Raw genomic sequence first — 19,244 nt, forward strand, 5'->3', positions numbered from 1 at the left:
TATGTATTTTTATTTCGTTCCTATCAGGGAGTTTACAAATAACACGATTAGAACTAATTTGGGATAATTGAATCTTCATATTTTTCAAATTTCTCAAAAGTGATAGGTGTTCTATAGCTGAATGTTGCAATATTACAAATTACTCACAAAAAACATGTGTATAACTTAAAAAGAAAAGCAGATGAGCTAACATTTGCACATTACTTCATATCCAATTATCCCACATTAGTTCCAATCGTGCTAAATCTTATCCTTTACATTTCCAGTCATTATTCAAAGTACACCACCAAGGCAATGTCAACAAATGCGACTGAAAACTTGAGTTAAAGCAATTATACACCAAATAAATATCACAAATCATAAATTGACTCGACTAGTCAAAGAATTGCTTTGAAGCAACTTCTGGAAAAAAACTTCTACCAGGATGGGTACAAAAGAATTGTCGCCATACCCATTCCCTCCAGCTCCCCTACCAGAAATTAAATTGGTCATCCCTTACATAAGCGAATCCTTACACAAGGCCGACTACACGTGTGCTTCGATACGCGGCGGCCACAGTGGTATGCATTTTTCTAATGCAATGCATATCACGGCGGCCACCGTGTATCGAACCACACGTGCACCCTCCTGTGGCTGACCGCCATTCCAGTCGCCCTCTCACCCCATTACAATACACATTTCCTGTGATACTTTGCTCAAGTATGTTGATGGTCAACGAGATAGTGACTTTCCGCAAACTGCACAACCGCCATATATGCATACTATACATCTCACACTATATAGCTCAAAGCTGTGTAGCATCCCGTCGCGTAAGATAAGAAGTCAGTCACCATGCCAGTCTTAATTGCATATTGGAAAATTCGTGGCGTGAGTATCTTGTCACATTGACTTATTGGTGGCGTTAGTATGTTGTCACATCGATTTAATAATGTTCTTGCATTCAGTGCGAACAATTTCGCTTCTATACTATGGTGGCATCATGAAATAGACGAGGTAAATCCAGCCATGTCTGGTTCCACTCACGGTCCAGGGACCGTGTTCTATTGTTGCTGCGGACTTGCACCGTACAACCCCGTGAACTCTTCAGTTGCTTGATCATCTAAGTCATGGAGCTAGCTCCATGTCTAAGCTAAGCAGGACACAGCAGATCCATATTACATACTGCCGTGGAGTCCGCCGTCCGAGTTAGCAGCTCATAAGGTAGTAGACGTTATGAGCTGCTAACGAGGGATTTGGTCCGGGCGATAAGCCCCCGCGTCGGTGATCGGCAGAACAAATTACTAAAGGGATTAGGGAGGGCAATTAACAGATATGGACTGTTTTCTTTGAAATACTATACACAGATAGCTAGGGTAAAGTAATAGGCACACACTAGACACAGGTAAGGCTTGTATAATGAAAAAAAAGCTTAATACAAGACATTTATCGATCATATTCACAACATCTAGACGACTATTGCTCGCGAGGCCCTGTCTTGGTACTGAGAAAGCTTTCTCTCTAATCAGTGCCGATCGATCGCGAAGCAAAGCGACGTGTCTCGTACCTGTGCATACATGTATTATCGTACTACGCCAGTACTAGTGTCCACCCATGTACCTGTAGAAACGCAGCTATCTGTGGTGGGGTGGCGTGCGTCTACAGTCCGGGCCATTTCCAAAATTGGCGACTCATTGTTATGATGTATTCCGACTGTTAGCCAATCATCGACCAGAATGCGTCACTGATAAAGTACGGGTCACAAATTTCGCGCCAAGTGTGATCGGCAGGTTTTGGCTGCTTATTTGGGAGCATTCAGTTATTATAGCCGGGGTGGGCCGGCAAATTTTTCCTGCGCATCAGTCAAAATAAGTGAACCCCCCTACCCATTGTACCAAAAAATTGATCAAATGATCTTCCTTACAAACTCATAAGGTGTTAATGCTCAGATTTCCCCTTCTGACTTGCCATAATTTTGAAATTACCCCTCAAAGGGGTTGGACAGACATGACCCCCCTTGCACTTTTCAAATTTGAGGTGACCCCCCTGGATTTTGCCGGCCCACGCCCGGCCATAATAACTGAACGCTCCCTTAAGCCTCTGTCTTATGAATTTTGACAAATTTCGACTGTCAACATAATCCACGTGTTCTGCAGAAGATCATGGTCGACAACGAGTCCGATATGTGAAAAAATATTCGAAACACATACGATTCATTTCTACCCCAGTTAATAAATTTCTCTCAAGTACAGAGAATCATTTTGTAGATGTTCGTCATCTCTATTGGAAACACTGTTTTCAAGATTATTTGTGTAGGTACGCGTATGGCATTTCGTTAGAAGTAAGAGCGATGTCAGAGCTTTAAAATGATACCTATGTTGTGGTTGTCTGAACCAGACTAAAAATGGTACGCGATTTTGAAAATGTGTTGACGGAGTGGCCACACTCACGGTTCGACATCACGATACATGAGGTACAATTTTTGATCGCTGCCATTCCTGATACAGAAAATTACACGGTGGGGTTGATGGAAACCTATCTTCATACAACTTATTGTCAGAGCTTTTAGCATGAAAGCGGACGTTGTTAGTCATGATTGAATGATCATTATATTATCTTAGAGTTGTAAGTTTAAAATGTTTGAATGTCGATATATTTACAAAGTATTTAAAAATAAAAAAAAACAATAATTTGAAGAGGACACATTTCTCATCAAATTGTAATTTTTCCCATTTCACATATGGGGAGGGGTGATGTTAAGCAATGTAGCATTGTAAATAGGTTGATGATCCCATATTTTTATTTGATGCATATAATGTGCAATATCTGAACAATAATTTATGTGAAAATGAACAAAATTGTTGGATTGGAAATCTAAATAATTCTACAAAGTATGGATAAGGCATGGTCATTACTTTAAAGTTTTCAATAGCTTTAACTGTTGTTTTGGAAGGCCTGAGAAGTGATAATTTAAATTTGTATGCACATTTTCAGCGGAAAAATAGCTAAAGCTTTCATTTATTATTCAATGTGGTTCACGTGTCAATAAAATAAGTGCAGCAGTTCAAGAAAAGAACTGAAAGTAAATATATCGGGTTGGGCAATGCTTACGGTAGATTCATAATTTCTGTCATTGGAATGGAATAAAGTGGGTGTATTTCAAATCCTTCTAGCTGCCACAATTAATCTGGTGACATATTGATTTTTTGTCGTAATCTCATCCTCACATATAAGTCTTACTGTTAGAGAAAAATAACGAAAATTGTTGGTAAAAAAATTAGTGGCTTGGTCACCCTTAATGCAAAGAAATGCAAATTAACGAACACAAATCAAAATGCATCTTCTGCATATGTATATACTTCTCAATTGCTTAGGATTTCTAATGTTTCAAAAATTTATGCTACAGTACTTCAAATTCAGGGTGGGGCTCTTCTTTTCGGAATGTATCTTCTAATTCAATTGACAGGTGTATCGTATAGCATGTTTTGAAAGACACCACAAATCCTAAATTAAGGATATTATCAATACATGTTTAAATAGGTCTATATTTTACGGCATATTCTTGCGCCCTTGTCCAGCCCTCGTCACACTGCATTGTAAATGTTGTTGTTAGAAATTGAAAGAGAGTAGTTCTAGAAACATTCAGTATTTGGGCGATTTGAGAAACTATTTTATGTACAACAAACACATTAGTTGACATTTCATGATAACCCTAGCACGTCATTGTAAAGAACAACAATGGTCTCATGATATCGAGTGCAGGATACATATATATGGACAAGCTGAATTGAGTATTCAAGATATTTTCAGGCGTAAGAATGAGAAACAGTAGCGGAGGCAAAGCAAATAAATAATGCTACTGATTGTTTCAAATTGAAACGCTGGTGTAAAACAACAGCGAAAGTCTCTGTCAAAATATTAATAAAATCAGGGCATTAATGAAATGTAATGAATTTACATTGTACATGTCAGGAAAATGTCCTGACAATGGGGTGAGCCGAAAATGAAAGATGTTGTGAAAATGGGTTGCCCAAAGGGAGTGCCGACTGAAAGATATTATACAAATGCTGTGACCGAGGAACACACTGTGAAATTTAAGATGTTATAAAATGGGGCGCCTGGAAGGCGTGCCGAAAGTAAAATAAAGACAAAAACAAACAAACAAACAAACAATCTTACAGTAATTGTCCATGAATTGCATTTTATTTCATATCTGCTGGCAATCTGTTTATTTTCTCCGACATGCTTGGCTGGATTTTTTAAGGACAACACTCTCCCCCCCCCTTTCGAAACATTCAAAGCCCCCAATGATATCAAAGTTCACAACTCGAGTACCCACAAACCGTTGTAGAATCTCTCACAGCCCCTCGTTCGCTACGCGTCTTCCTCAACGATATGTGATGCGCCCTCAGCGGTCGGTTATGCATGTTGCGACCAAACCTTGTCCCGTCACATCTTTATGAACGCCGCTCTGGGTAAGCTTGACAAGTGTCAGTTTTTTCATTGCACATAACCGATAACACATGTAAAATACCCCCACCAACTTAAAAATAAATCTTTGACGAAAGCCGTTGTGAAAGTTGAATCAGTAGAAATTCATACTGACAATAGTGTAGTACCAAGTATAGCATAAAACTGTATCACACCGCAATAAGTTTCCAAACCCGACTTTTCCCGAATGTGTCTCGATTTTTTTTTAAATCGTTCACATTTACAACTTGAACAAGTCGGATTTCACATCATGATTTTGATCAGTGATTGTCGTGTGTTCAGGCGGAGAATCGCTGCATCAGGAGCATTGTCACACCTGCCTTCATAGCTCCTAGTATCCTGCATTGCTGTGTCTACCTATCAATGTTTGCTTTGTCAAACAGAAAACAACTTGAACCTGACCAATTTTTCACTGAAAATTACTTCTCATTCAGAACATATTTGCAGCGACCGTCTTGTCCAATGACTTCTCACACCCAACCAAAATTATTGTTCATGAATGTATTTATTCAATACTATTGGGAAAACGGTGCACAACCCAGCACAATATGGAGTTGACGGGAGTTGGAATGATAAGGAAAAAGACAAAGGTTCATGACATAATTTGTTTCTCAGTCGGAATTTATGCAACGAATTCACTTGATACTGTGTTTTGCGTTACAGCTAGCACAGCCAATACGCTACCTTGTTGAGTATGCCGAGATAGATTACAAGGAGAAACTATACGAGTGTGGACCAGGTTAGTTGATAGCACAGGGTGAAAAGGCATTATTAGACAGCAAAAGAGTAGAAATTATTTTATTAATACATTTAGGATTATGAATATTGTTGATAACACTTCAGTATTTTGTCTGTATTTTATACATGGGCACTGAACAGAAAATGTTTGAAACACTGGCAATTCGGCAAGCACGTGTTCGAATGACATATATATATATATATATATATATATATATATATATATATATATATATATATATATATATATATATATATATATATATATATATATATATATATGTATAAATGTATGTATACATACACATACACATTATTACATACATACTAATGTACGTGCATACAGACATACATACATACATGCACACATTTAATTAATGTCTGTGTAAATAGTTGAGTGATGTCATATTATCTGTTGTTGCCTTCCAGCGCCAGATTTCAGTCGTGAGTGTTGGTTGGGTGAGAAATACACTTTAGGTCTCCCATTCCCAAATGTGAGTACGGAACCAAACGATTAAAACCCTTTTCGGATAACGTCTAAGTTATGTTTTCAACTTTTTATCAATTTTTAATTAAGTCCTGTTTTCAACATGTTAGAAATTTTTACTGCATATATATATATATATATATATATATATATATATATATATATATATATATATATATATATATATATATATAATTTATATATATAATTTATATATTTATTATTATTATTATTATTTAATTCTTCACAAACGCACTACACATACATCTCAGTGCATTGTACATACCATAAAAGACAAAAAATAGACAAAGTTATCAAATAGTAAAACAACTCGGAATTGACTTAAAAAATGAAATGATGAATTAAAAATTAAAAAATGAGATAAAGTATAGTGTTCAGTTAAAACCGATTCCAATAGAATAAAATATAGAATTGAGTAGTCCCTGTAAAAACATAAATGGACCTATGAATAGTACTTAGTAAAAAGATGTGTCTTTAAACCACGTTTAAAACAGTCAATAGTTTGAGCAGTACGAATTTCATGCGGCAAAGAATTCCATAAATCAGGTGCACACACAGAAAAGGCTCTTTGACCGTACGCTTTATTAAACTTCCCTCGTGGTGGCACTAACCGTACGGAGTTCGATGATCGCAGGTCTCTGGATGGGACAAACATTTCGGTCAGTTATATAGATTTATATATATAAATATATAAATTATATATATAAATTATATATATATATATATATATATATATATATATATATATATATATATATAATTTATATATATATGCATATATATCACTAAGATTTGTTAAAAGATACACGTGGAATTGGTGAGTTCTATTTAGTTTGCCCGGTTAATGTACATGCACTTGATTCTTCCGGATTAGTTTGTTATAACAATTTGTGTCACCGTTTGTGGATTGGACAATGCAATTATGGAGGTGTGTCATAGGAAACGCACAACAGAACAAATATGTGGTGTGCAAGCATAGACATTCTCGTTTCTACTGTCTATAATGCAAGGTAATAGACTGTTTACATATTTTCAACACACAGTGAAAGATCAAAAACTTTGTTTGAAAGCAGGCCACAAAGTATACGTTTTCATGCACCAACGAAGGCACTTTATTATTTGTTTGCCTACAGCTTCCTTACATAATTGATGGTGATGTAAAATTGACTCAAAGTAACGCCATCCTGAGGTATCTGGCACGCAAGGCAAATCTCCGTAAGTCACCCATTAATCTGTCCTAAATAAATCCGTCCAAACACCAACGCATGCGCAGTCACAATACTCTTAATGTTCGCGAAAATTTATGTAACAAGGTTGAGGAGTAAGTTGTTGTAGGGTCTTACCAGCCCGAACCTTTTGTACAGCCACTATTTCAACTTGATACAAGCGAACTTTTCGGTGATCCTTTCCGTTGACGACAGAGCCACCCATTGTATACGAAGTGATCGCAAGAAGAACGCCTTTCAATGCAATTACACGTTGTGTGGAGACGTATTCCTTAGATTTATATCAGGTGAACTGTCATGTAGTCGTAATACCAATGTTTAAGCTCCACAGCCTAACGTATGAAGTATTTACCATTGCTTTTGTCCCGTTTGTTCTACCCCTAAAATCGTGTCGAAATGCTCAATGCTAAAGTTAGTAACACAGCTAGACTGGCCCCAAGTCGCCTGGCTTTTCTCGGCAGCTGAGTTGCTGGCTGGCCAAGCGATCTACACAACAGCCTACAACTAAGTGCGACAGTCTTCTGAAGTTCAGTTTCTTCTGTTTTGATATTTAATATGGAAATAGACTTGGAGTGATCTACACAACAGCTTAGTGCGACAGTCTTCTGGAGTTTTTAGTCCTCCAGTTTCTTCTGTTTTGATATTTAATATGCCAACAGACTTTGAGCAAGTCTACAACACATACTGCGTATGGCCAAAGTCATTTTCGTTACTTAATTTTAATTACGAAACAAGAAATAAATTTGTAAACAGCAATGTTGCATATTGTACAGGATACGTTGTGTTGACAAGCTTAAAGTGTATATCTCACCTATTTTTTGTTTGTCTGATCTTAATCGAATCGAATAAAACAATATTAAGCTAGGAATACACAATTTTCATACTCTCTCATGATTGTCATTTTGTGTGTTTTTTAGCTGGTGCCATTGACCTGGCCAGAGTTGGATAAACTCAAGTCGGCTTAGACTGAGAAATCCAAAAAGTTCACCGATGCATTTAATAATGAATCAATTTAAGAACTCGCCCTAGGTATATGGCTCTACAACCTGCTGATAGGAGGTAGTGTTGAACATTTGCGTGCAGAACGACACATTAAATGTTTATTTTTACTCTGTGTGCATTCCTAATAAATATTCGGCTATATGGTAATTTGGGGGACTTGAAATTTTTTGAGGTATTGAGGGGGGATCTGAAAAAAAATAAGATTTCAATCGCGATTCCTCGAGCTCCCCCCCCCCCCACCTTTTTTTTGAACGCAGTCTTATTTATGTACTCTAGGAAAGCACAGGATCAATTCCGCAGGCGGTAAGGCCTGATAAAATTAACATTCTGCTCTAATAACTTTTGTAAAGAACAAGGCAGTAGATCGAGAATTTTCTGGATTTCCTGTGAAGCTGCGGATTGTTTACGTTGACATACTCGATTATAATAAGCTTATAGCGGCCGGCTGGTCTGGAGACATTTCACGCTGAGTGAACTGAAGCACAAATCTATGCTCACAATATTTCCGATGGAATCATTTTCAACGGTAACACTTGACTCTCCATCACTGGCTACCCTCTCATACCACACAACATTCTGTTGCAGGAGTGATTGTCACTCTCCAAATTATAGACAGAACTTGGGATGCCAATCTGCAATGGTGTGTATAGCTACTCCGTTCTACACTCAAGAACGCCACCTATGACGTCACAGAACTTGACGCGTTCCTCCCGGAGGTTTTTTCGTCAAGCCATGAACATTTTTCATTCTCACAATTTTTATCAACGGGACAAAGGAAAAAAACACCACCATTTAGCGTCGAAATAATATTACTATTTAGTGAAAAAATATTTAAAAAATACCTTCTAGGTGAGATATATCCTTAGGCTTATAAGTCTGATATCAACATGCTGTAAAGGGAGAGGAAAGGAAGAACATAATATGTACGGGCTTTCTGCACCTACAATTCTCGAAAATACTGTCAAGCGTTAAAACTCTATTCATTTGAGATGATGTAGCTCCATAGCACATAATTCTGCCAGGACGTTTTAAAATTTCCATTTATATGGAGCCACATATCTTAAAGATGGCGTGCCAGCAACATGTACTTTGAAATTTCGCTGGAACCGTGTTTCAGCCAGATGTAGAGATTTGGTTACAAATACGAAAAGGAAGATTTGTCGCTTGAGGGCGCTCCTTTCCACGCTTCGACGAGCACGCGAGATGCTGCGTTCACCTTATTTGTTTGCTTTACTCATTCACAGTAATGATACCGTAACATTTAATGTTGATAAGGGACATATCTGCTATCACAGGTTTACTCCCCAAAAATTTAACTTTCAAAACGAAAAGAGGGAGCGCCCACTATGAACATCGTGCAGGCGACCGAATTCGTCCTTACACGACAATTTAAGCCAGCCCTTCACACTACGTTGCTACATCTCAAGTTCTCTCTCTCTCTCTCTCTCTCTCTCTCTCTCTCTCTCTCTCTCTCTCTCTCTCTCTCTCTCTCTCTCTCTCTCTCTCTCTCTCTTCAATAGTTGGAACTAGTGACAAGGAAGTAATACGAGTGGACTTAATGGCAGAACAGTCAATGGATCTGAGAAACTATATGGTAGATCATTTCTACAATCCAAAGTGGGTAAGTTCCCATTATATATTGAAGAGTCTTTCTTGGATTTTATAGTGGTTTGATTGTATGTCAGTGGTTAAAAGGATGTCCAACAGTCACACTGATAATTAAAACATGTTGTAAATGATGTCGTGAAACTAAAATAAATCCATTTACAGAGATGTCCTCTTATGTATGATTATCGTATAGGAACAGTTTATCTCAGCTTAGAAGTGCATGATTTCCTTCTTCTATTTCAGGAAGAGATGAAAGAAAATTTCCTGAAGACTGTGGCTGGCTTGCTGAAAGACTTTTCTGATTTTCTTGGACAAAACCCTTGGTTTGCAGGTCAAAATGTAAGCGATATATTGTCTTCTCTTGCACGCCAAACCATGATTGCCAAGGCTGCATCTACAGCTTTCTCTCTCTTTACGTGCCTGGTATAGTAGATGAATATACCGCATTGGTGATGAATATTGCCGTAAAATTTGAACTCTATCGAAACATAGCTCATTATGATTTGCTGAGGAAGCGAATGCTCATCGGCGTCTCTCTAATCGTCTCTCTCAGTGGACGTATGGATGCCGCAAGACTTAAGTGTAAATGTTATTGACTTGGCTATCTTTTCCTCTTCAAAGTAGTTTACGAAGCACAATATTCATGAAGAAATATTTTAGTTTATGAAGCTTTTGAATATTTGACTTTAATTGCCGTGCTGGTACGAATTATACCCGTCTCTCCTGCCGCCAGAGTCGTTCTTGCCACCAATCGATATGAGCAATTTTTATGTGATATTTGATTATTACAGATCACCTTTGTCGATTTCGTCATGTATGAGTTGATGGACCAACTTCGTGAAGTCGATTCCAAAATACTGGACAGCCACAAAAACTTGCAAGTGAGCATTACTTTCCATTTACAGGATTTCTATCGCGATCACGTATCCGCTTATACAATGCAAGTTAACTTTATTGATATACCAAATGACCGGTTTACCTAGTCTACATTAATAATTATCAATCAATCACTAATAGGGAAAAATTATTTTCCACAGACAACCATTGAAGACAATGTGAGTTAGACAGGTGAAGGTCAGATTTACTCAAGTTGTAAACTGTAGGATTGTCAAAGTGTGTATATAATGTGATCACCGTCAAATTATATTTGTTTTTCTTAATTCACCAGGACCACATGGCAAGGTTTGAGGTAGGTATACCAGCTAGTAAATTTTAGCCTTTAACTTTTAGATAGTATTATTACGCCCGCGGTGGTTCAGTGTTTTATGGTCGACGGTCAAACATTTCACTCAGAACACGAATAATGGTTATTTAGTAACCACTACAGGTTCCAAACATGGTTAACAGACCGTGCGGCCCTCATCGGACTAAAGCAATGGGAATAAGAACAAGGATGAGGATATTTATTTCCCGAAAGAACAGAAAACTTAAGAAAAATAGAAAAAAATAAAGACACATTAAGGATTAGTAAATTGGGCAGGGGCTAGAAAATAGTATCATACTAATCGAGTCCAGCCCCCTACCATTCACAGTCGCTGAGCCCCTAGAGTGCCATGTTGAAGATTGAGGCCTAGCCTCGCTATTTGAAATAAAATCTATATCAATGTAAGTGCATAATTTATAAAACTTTGTGGTAAAATAAAATATGCATGAGAGAAAAGAAACAAGTTAGATATTAATGATGATAAAGAATAAATAAATAAACAAATTACTACTACTACTACTAATAATAATAATAATAATAATAATGATGATAATAATAATAATAATAATTTTAAAGGGAATAGTCCATTTAAATGTACAAACATTCTGCCATCCAATTAATGTAGTTGTCGCAGTTACATTTGTACAATACCTCTACATGAGAACTACCATATGATGGTGATTATATCGACAGTGTTATAGTCTCAGGTTCTGGCACGCGTACTTGATGTTTCTCAAACTCTTTGTGCAGAGAGTAATGATAAATCGAGCTTTTGCAAAGACATTAACCAACCGTTTGTCAAGATTCTCGTAATTTATACTAAGTTTCACTGAAACAATGCATTTCCTTTCATGTACCATGGTACCATATAGGCTCTGCCAAGAATCGCCGCCTTCAAAAAGTCAGACCGCTTCATGAGTGGACCAATCAACGACAAGACGGCCAAATTTTCTTATGAATAAGTATACACATAGACAATCGAGAAACTCGACTGTCCATGGTATGGTTTCTCGACTGTCTACGTCTATGGTATACAGCACAATAAATGTGTACAAGTAGGCTAACTTTGCCTTGAGTTAACCAATGGTACCAGGTTTTAGATCGTTGGAAAGAACGACAACGGGGGTAGAATCATCACCAGTACTCTTTAAGAAGCTGATAGTTTGAATTTATTTAGAGTCAAGGCACTGTAGATGTAAATTTTGACCATGATGGAAAACACACTTCAGCATCCAAATGAATAAATGTACGTTATATACATTTAATATACATGGACTCCTGTTTTATATTCATGTTGTTTGCCTAAAACTTCCTCTCTCACACTAATGCTGAAAGCTTGTAGGTTTTTTATTTAAGCCGTTATTAATGTTAAAGATGAGTGGGGGGAACATAGTGTTGTCACACACAAGGAAGGGGATTTTATTCGAATAAATGTTCAATTAACAAATTAAAGTGAGGTAAAGGTCCGTGTATCAAGTTATCGTGCACATTAGAAATTTAGTCGGCGTTTGAATTATTTTCTCAAAAACAGCATTGTACGCCATGCATAGTCTTGGCAAGGGGAAGGCTTTGTATTGAAGAATATCGTTTTTTAGGAAGAAGGATAAAATGGATTGGTTTTACAGAACGATAGCAATAAAAATATCAAAAATCATAGTTATGTTCTCTTTACGAAATTTATATTCGGCATCAGAAGACTCACACACACCCACCCAACCTCTCTCTCTCTCTCTCTCTCTCTCTCTCCTCTCTCTCTCTCTCTCCTCTCTCTCTCTCTCTCTCTCTCTCTCTCTCTCTCTCTCACACATTCCTGGCCGCTGGGAGTGCGGGATCGACAGTGTGGGAAAAATCGATCCCACACTCTCAGAAACCGTCCCACACTCTGCCGCAAATATTACACGAGCTCTGATTGGATGATAAATAGTCTATTTGTTCCACGTGCAAAATGTTATCCAATGACACGACGAGTAACACACGGGCCAGAACTACAAAGTAAGCAGGTCAAAGTACAGAGGCAGACGACAGAGTTGTCACGATTTTTGATAATATTGTACGTGTCCAATATGAATTTAACGCATTTTGTGGTCATGTGAGAAAAAGAATCTCACACACCAAGGACCTGGGATCAGATTTCTCACACTCGTTGGGGATATTTTGTCTCACACTCGCCTGTGAGAAATCTGATCCCAGGTCCTTGGGGGTGTGAGATTCTATTATTCTCTCTCTCGTTATTGTGTTCTTCAAGTAAAGAGGCTTAATGTTGGGAGTGGATTTTCTTTGACAACTACACTTTTGCATCTTGATATACCGACTAGAGATGTATGGTTCATTAAAAGTAACAAAGTTAGGAAATTCTAAACAGAGACTGCATTTCAGGCAAGTTTTGAAAACTCTTAAGAGGCTTTGCGAGAAGATACGTCTGTGTAGGTAATTTACGCCAAAACGACAGGTTATTACCGACAAAATGTCATCTACTTATAAGGCAGAGAATTTACAAATAGCGGTACAGGACTCTGGTATGAAACCTCTGAATTGAACAAAGGCTGTATGGCAACAATAGAGAACTGTCATGATAGATTGGAGCCAGTTCAGGCGGATTCCGTTGTCAAAGGAAACAAGAACAGTGAGAGTTATACTTAAGCAATAAAGCCCACCCAGCGATGGTATACCACGAGATTTTGACCAGTTCACGACATATATGCACGAGCGATAGCGAGTGCATATATGAAGTGAAATGGTCAAAATCGAGTGGTATACCGTCGCTGGGTGTGATTTATTGCTATTATGTCATAACAGTATATTGAAATTCTGGCATGAAACGTCATAAAAGGACTTTTCCTCAAGCCGAGAGCAAGTGCGCATGCCAGCCGTGGTATATCGCCAATATACCACGGTTCTTTTCGCGTCTCGACCAATCAGATCGCTGTATTTGCACCACCAATATACTGGTATGATATAATACCTATACACGGACTACAGAATCTATGCACTGCAAATTGATAGCTGTCTTTACAGAATCGAAGAAAAGAGGTTTTAGTGAGTATTGTGTGAACGCTGCTGAAAAGACTACATGTAACCGGTCGCCAGTTTTTCAGTTTTGAACTGAACCAAGATTTGGATAATGCTTACTACTGCTCGTCTAGTCCCCTCACTAAAATGTCTCTCACTAGATGTACCCTGTCACGCAAAATTCATTCGATAAACTGCCAATTCACAGCGAGCATTCATAAGGAGGTTTTAACTGTATGAGCTCTTAATAGGTAATTAGATTGTCTAATCAAGAATCAAGAATATAAGGTCTTCATAAACACATGAGTGAGTTTTCTGATTTCCTTTTTAATATAACTTCGATCGAATTCGATAAGTCACCGTTCTGCAGATGGGTGATAGCGTTTCTTCGACCATTGACTGGTTTCAATATTGTTTGAAAAGTTCTTTGAACTCATATACCTGCGCTCTCCCTTTACAGTGACAGGGTTAAGTTTTTTCCTTAAAATGGCTTTTTCAGCTTTTTAGATTGTTTTTTCTTCAAGTTTGCGTTTTAAGTGATTTCTCTGTATTTTCTTCTTAACACTATTATATCACTCTGATAAATGCTTGACTTTATTTTCTTATACCAACCAACATTTGAAATTTATTGCCAATCTGAGGAGCATGGAGATGGAAGATCATTTCTACACACGCCCCCCCCCCCCCCCCCGCCCGGAGCGTCAACATTAGATCAAGTATTTGGATGATCCCGTCCTCATGCACTTCTGATTAGTTCTTCCCTATTTTCGTCATCTGGATTTGAGGCTGGTATGACTTTCTGATAAAGTTTTTATTCCATTGTTTTCTGTCTAGAAAACACGGGTGGCATGTAGTTCTTTACCTTTTCGTAATGTTTACAAAATCTCAGCACGTCTTCTCCATCAAAAGGAGACACGCATCTTCCTTCCCGGTGTTGACGATGCCTCCCACGTTACAGTACGTCAAAATCGGGCATCGGGCAGGTGTGTGTGTAGGTGTGTGTGCCAGTGTGTCTGTGTGTGCCTGTGTGTCTGTGTCTGTGTGTCTGTGTCTGTGTGTCTGTCTGTCTGTCTGGCTGGCTGGCTGTCTGTCTGTCACGTGTGTGTCTGTGTGTCTGTGTGTCTGTGTCTGTGTGGTATTACCGCAATGATTTTGTGTCGAAAATACATGAACTGAAAAACGCCAGTTTACAAAGAAATAAGCTACCGCCAATCAACATTCTTCGCAATAATGCTTACTATAATACAATGCATTTTCTTCCATTTCCCTTGCTCCGAGACTCTTCTAACTATAGCGGCCTACAGAAAGTCAAACCGCTTTGTGAGTCGACCGATCAACGGCAAGACGGCCAAATTTAGGTGGACAAGTGGCATGGGAGGGCCAAATTTGAGATTGACAGCCGCAAGTTGAAAATCACATTTTGGAGCGTAGGATAGGAGAGGGTCACAGTAAAAGCCAGACGAAGAAGAGAATAATTTGTAGTCAAAACATTCAGCGAACCTATACTTCAGATTATAGCTGTGCGAGAACCAAGCTAACAAATGGACGTAGTACACAGCGACAAGAAATCCATTGTTGTTGCGACGTACACGTACAATTTGCGCGGTTTTAGATTTATGGCTGACTGTATCAAATACTTTGCTAATACAAAAACTAGGCCATACACGAGACTGACAGACAATACCAACCATGATGATGTACGGTGAAAGAAAACGAGATTAACGAGTTGTGTATTTGGAAGACTATTCTACTGAAAATTCTGCACAATCTTGTCATAAAAATGTTGAAAGTGTTCGCTACAACACTCGGTACAAAATCTGCAGCATGTGCCACAACAGATCGTTTGAGGTAAATTAGAGGGTGAATTATGGGTCATTAGTCTTTCAACTCCAACATATCGATTTTGTAGACTTATAATGGAAGGGAATCGTTTAAAAGTTCCTAGAACAAAGTACGTTTTTTTAACACATTTGAAAACTTTCATTTTAGAACGCCATTTTAAAGCTAATAAGCCATTTCTTTCAGCCTCAGAAGATAGACGAAAGTGCAGAGCCAATTAATTTTGTTTCTTATTAATTTTGTACCCAGAACGCAATGGCGTAACAAGTGAAGATGTTGTATCACAACCGTAAATAATATTTCAAAAAGTATCTAACTCTGCAGAAATTAATGTGGCTATGAACCTTTGGGCGAGCAGCGAGTGGAATTTATAAAGGACATATGAAAACTTTAATTTGCCAGTTTCCGATTCTCATATTCTAGTTTTTGCCATCGGAACAACAAACGGTAGGTGTTCAAACTCATAACGTGATGGTTTTGGGTTCAGTCCGGACTTTGGACGGACCACGGTGCAAAACGTGTATAAACTACGTTTTTGCGTACATGTATGCCGCCATAACGTGGTCTCGTAGGCCTTTTCAGTCTGCAGGACACGGCGCGCTCTTCTTATTCCAGAGAAGAATAATTAGCATTACAGCATCGTAGATGGCAAGAAAAAGTGCTACATTATTATTTCTCATGTCGACTTGAGGTCGATCGACTTTAAATTTCGAGATAAGTTCATAAAACAACGCTTTTTCAGCTAAAACATCTGCTCGGCGTTAACGCAAATTACAGTGTGTATACGCTGACTATTCAATAGCGTGAACAGCCTCATTACACATATATCCTGATAGTTGAGACATTCGGCAAACAACAGCAAGTGTGCATTGATCAACTCATTTTGTCTGGTTTAGGCTCAGGCTTCATACTACTAACCCGTTACGCAAAAGTTGTGAATTCGATTTGTTTGGTTTTTGAAGAAATGTATCTCCACCAAAAGTCCACATAAAAAGACTTATTGATTGATTCACTTTATTGCTATACATTTAATTCTCTGGCTGTCCTGGCCGACAAGGAAACTGATATATAAAATGTATACTAAAAAGAAAATAGGTAAAACACAACATAATAATGACGTCAAATATCTGATGAACCACTTAGAGTACTGCTTAAATGTACCTTAAATTATTCACTATATTATGACAGTCGTATACATAAATTGCTGTGGAATATGACAATTTTTGAATATCACTGACGGACGTATGTTGATATAGCGGAATATGCCAATCAACACCGTCACTGCGTGCTACTATAAGAAAAATGAACGATTGTGAACTTTTTTGTATCAAAGACCCTGTTATCAATATACTTTGCACGTTCATTGATTTAGGAAAATATCGGCTTTCTGTGATCAGAGATGCATTCCCATTTGAATTTATTAGTCACAGGTAGTCTGTCTAAATCAATCCTAAAATGTGCTGGGGCGGTAATCATGGAAACTTTACAGTCAGTCTGGAGTACTTCTGACGACAACAATTCCCTTCTTTGAGGGCTTGATGACATTCCGATAATTGATGTACTGACAAGAAGATTCGAACGGATAGAGTACACTGTTGTCGAACCTGCAGAAGAGGAAATACATCGCTTCAAGGAACTAGTTGCGTCTCGAGGTGAATGGAATGCATAAACTTCACCTTAATAAAATTACAATAGAACAACATCTTGACATAACAGAGGTTGAAAAGTCGTCCGACGCCTCCAGCTTCGAATTAATACACACCCAGCATTGTGCTTATCATTTTAGTGTCCCAGAAATAATTTATGAAAAGCTATATGGGCTACTTGCACAAGGTGGGATGTTATTCAATGTCATGGATTTCGGTAAGTTCATGTTTAACTCTGATAATTCATTGCACAATTATTTCTAAACAATTTACTCTGCAAACTCACAAACTGAAATGTTCAACTAACTGTTTTTATACGTATACACTTGTATGTACTTAAGCATGGAGTAAGGTTCGACGACTCCAGAAAAAGATATTATATAGGCTTCAAAGTTAGTACAGTAAAACTGTAGTGGATACCGTTTAATCTTCAGGTAACCTCTTTGTATTTCGTTGTGGAGAATGAAACATTGTGCGGTGTCTTGACAAATTTTAAAATGTCTTAGCAGAACATTCATAATATTTTGCTGATCATTTTGTCTGTATTTGCCAACTTTCAAAATTCTCATGTTTCTAAAGGCGCCGTAGATGATCTTTTTGTGAAGATTCAGCAAATCTATGGCAAGTCTGAAATAAAGGTATACTTTCTGTTCCCATGGAAAGAGAAAATCTAACCAATCACAGATTTTAAGGTAAGATGCACCTCGAAAGTGAAAGACTTAAACTTTTGCTCTAACTTTCCTCAAATAATCTTTCAATCATTCTCTTTCAAAATCACGAATAAAAATAGGGGGTCACCGTGCAAATTTTGGTAGTAGAGAAACAAATAACCCAAGATTTACTGATATTAGAAATTCAAAATGGCCGCCATCCCTGTGTTAACTCTATGGCGAAAAATAAAAATTTTCAAATATCAAAAAACTAAGCCGGTAAAAAGTTTTCTTTCACCAAGAGCTTTAAAATGAACCCCCACATGTGGTATATCAGAAGAGAACTGTAAAATTTGAGAGTCCGAATGTCTGTCCCCGAGGTGCGTTCTACCTTAAGCGAGTGGCAGCTTTTTTAAAACCGGTGCCCTCACATGGGCATTTTGAATACCAAGGAACGCCCCTTTGACAATATATGGGCATAATTAGATAACATACCTTTCAAACGTCACAGCGCTTTTACCGTGTGTACTGCGGCATTTTGTAATACGACGCGTTTTGTAATAACTTACGCAAAATGTAATAAGGGTATCAGCATTTTGTAATAAAATGGTCTACGCATTTTGTAATAAGGGTATCAGCATTTTGTAATAAAATATTGTTTACGCGATTTGTAACAAGGGTATCAGCGTTTTGTAATAAATCGCGTTTTGTAACATTAGTCAACGCATTTTGTAATAATTATAAACATCCGCTGACATTGTATGTATTTCAAAATGCTTTGTGGTTTCTGAATACGTAAAAATGTAATAGCATATAATGATGTCGATATTATATCTCACTACCAAGGCTAGGTTATCATAATAACGCCATATAAGGGGGTCTGAGTTGACAGTCAAAATGCAATTGAAGACAGAATGAGATTTATTGTATGCGATTTATAATCGAGAAAACAAACCGAGAAAGTTTTAGTATATTTTACATACAGTACTGTACTTTGAAAAGACAATACACTGCAGACCTTTCTGCATTTTTTTCTCTTCAATGTTACTGTTGGTGGATGAAAAGAGGAAGGCTTGGAGATGACATGCAGAGCTCAGAATATAATAAAAGACAGCGACATCATCAACATTGACAGTGTTGTGTTCTAAGACCTAATTTTATTATACTAATGATGTACATGCCACAAAACCCACCTTATCCAGAAATGGTTCCCTTGTGACATTTTTGAGGGTTTCAGTCTGATTTTAGGCGTTGCTACATTATTTTTACTTTTTTTACTAAAGAGAAACAATAAATATTGTTTTTGGTGACAATAAAATTGTGTATTCTTATGTTTTTGCATGTATA

The 19,244-nt window shown here is 37.6% G+C and overlaps 1 protein-coding gene across 1 annotated transcript; it reads left to right on the forward strand.

Moving 5' to 3' along the window:
• Nucleotides 1-738: 738 nt before the first annotated feature.
• Nucleotides 739-12,022, forward strand: LOC139147391 (glutathione S-transferase Mu 1-like). Its single transcript, XM_070718473.1, has 9 exons — nucleotides 739-867; nucleotides 5,131-5,206; nucleotides 5,635-5,699; nucleotides 6,847-6,928; nucleotides 9,462-9,562; nucleotides 9,793-9,888; nucleotides 10,341-10,430; nucleotides 10,718-10,738; nucleotides 11,626-12,022. Exons 1-9 carry the CDS (start codon nucleotides 832-834, stop codon nucleotides 11,713-11,715), a joined length of 657 nt encoding a protein of 218 aa, XP_070574574.1. The 5' UTR covers nucleotides 739-831; the 3' UTR covers nucleotides 11,716-12,022.
• Nucleotides 12,023-19,244: the final 7,222 nt, after the last annotated feature.

The sequence above is a fragment of the Ptychodera flava genome, chromosome 13 (genome assembly GCF_041260155.1).
Source record: "Ptychodera flava strain L36383 chromosome 13, AS_Pfla_20210202, whole genome shotgun sequence".
Classification (NCBI taxonomy): Eukaryota; Metazoa; Hemichordata; class Enteropneusta; family Ptychoderidae; genus Ptychodera; species Ptychodera flava.

Excerpts from the sequence above, each read along its gene's own strand:
- LOC139147391 (XM_070718473.1), top strand. The coding sequence starts at position 832 with ATGCCAGTCTTAATTGCATATTGGAAAATTCGTGGC. Across the intron at positions 6,929-9,461 it reads GGCACGCAAGGCAAATCTCC|TTGGAACTAGTGACAAGGAA; the intron begins GTAAGTCACCCA and ends TCTCTTCAATAG. Across the intron at positions 9,563-9,792 it reads ATTTCTACAATCCAAAGTGG|GAAGAGATGAAAGAAAATTT; the intron begins GTAAGTTCCCAT and ends CTTCTATTTCAG.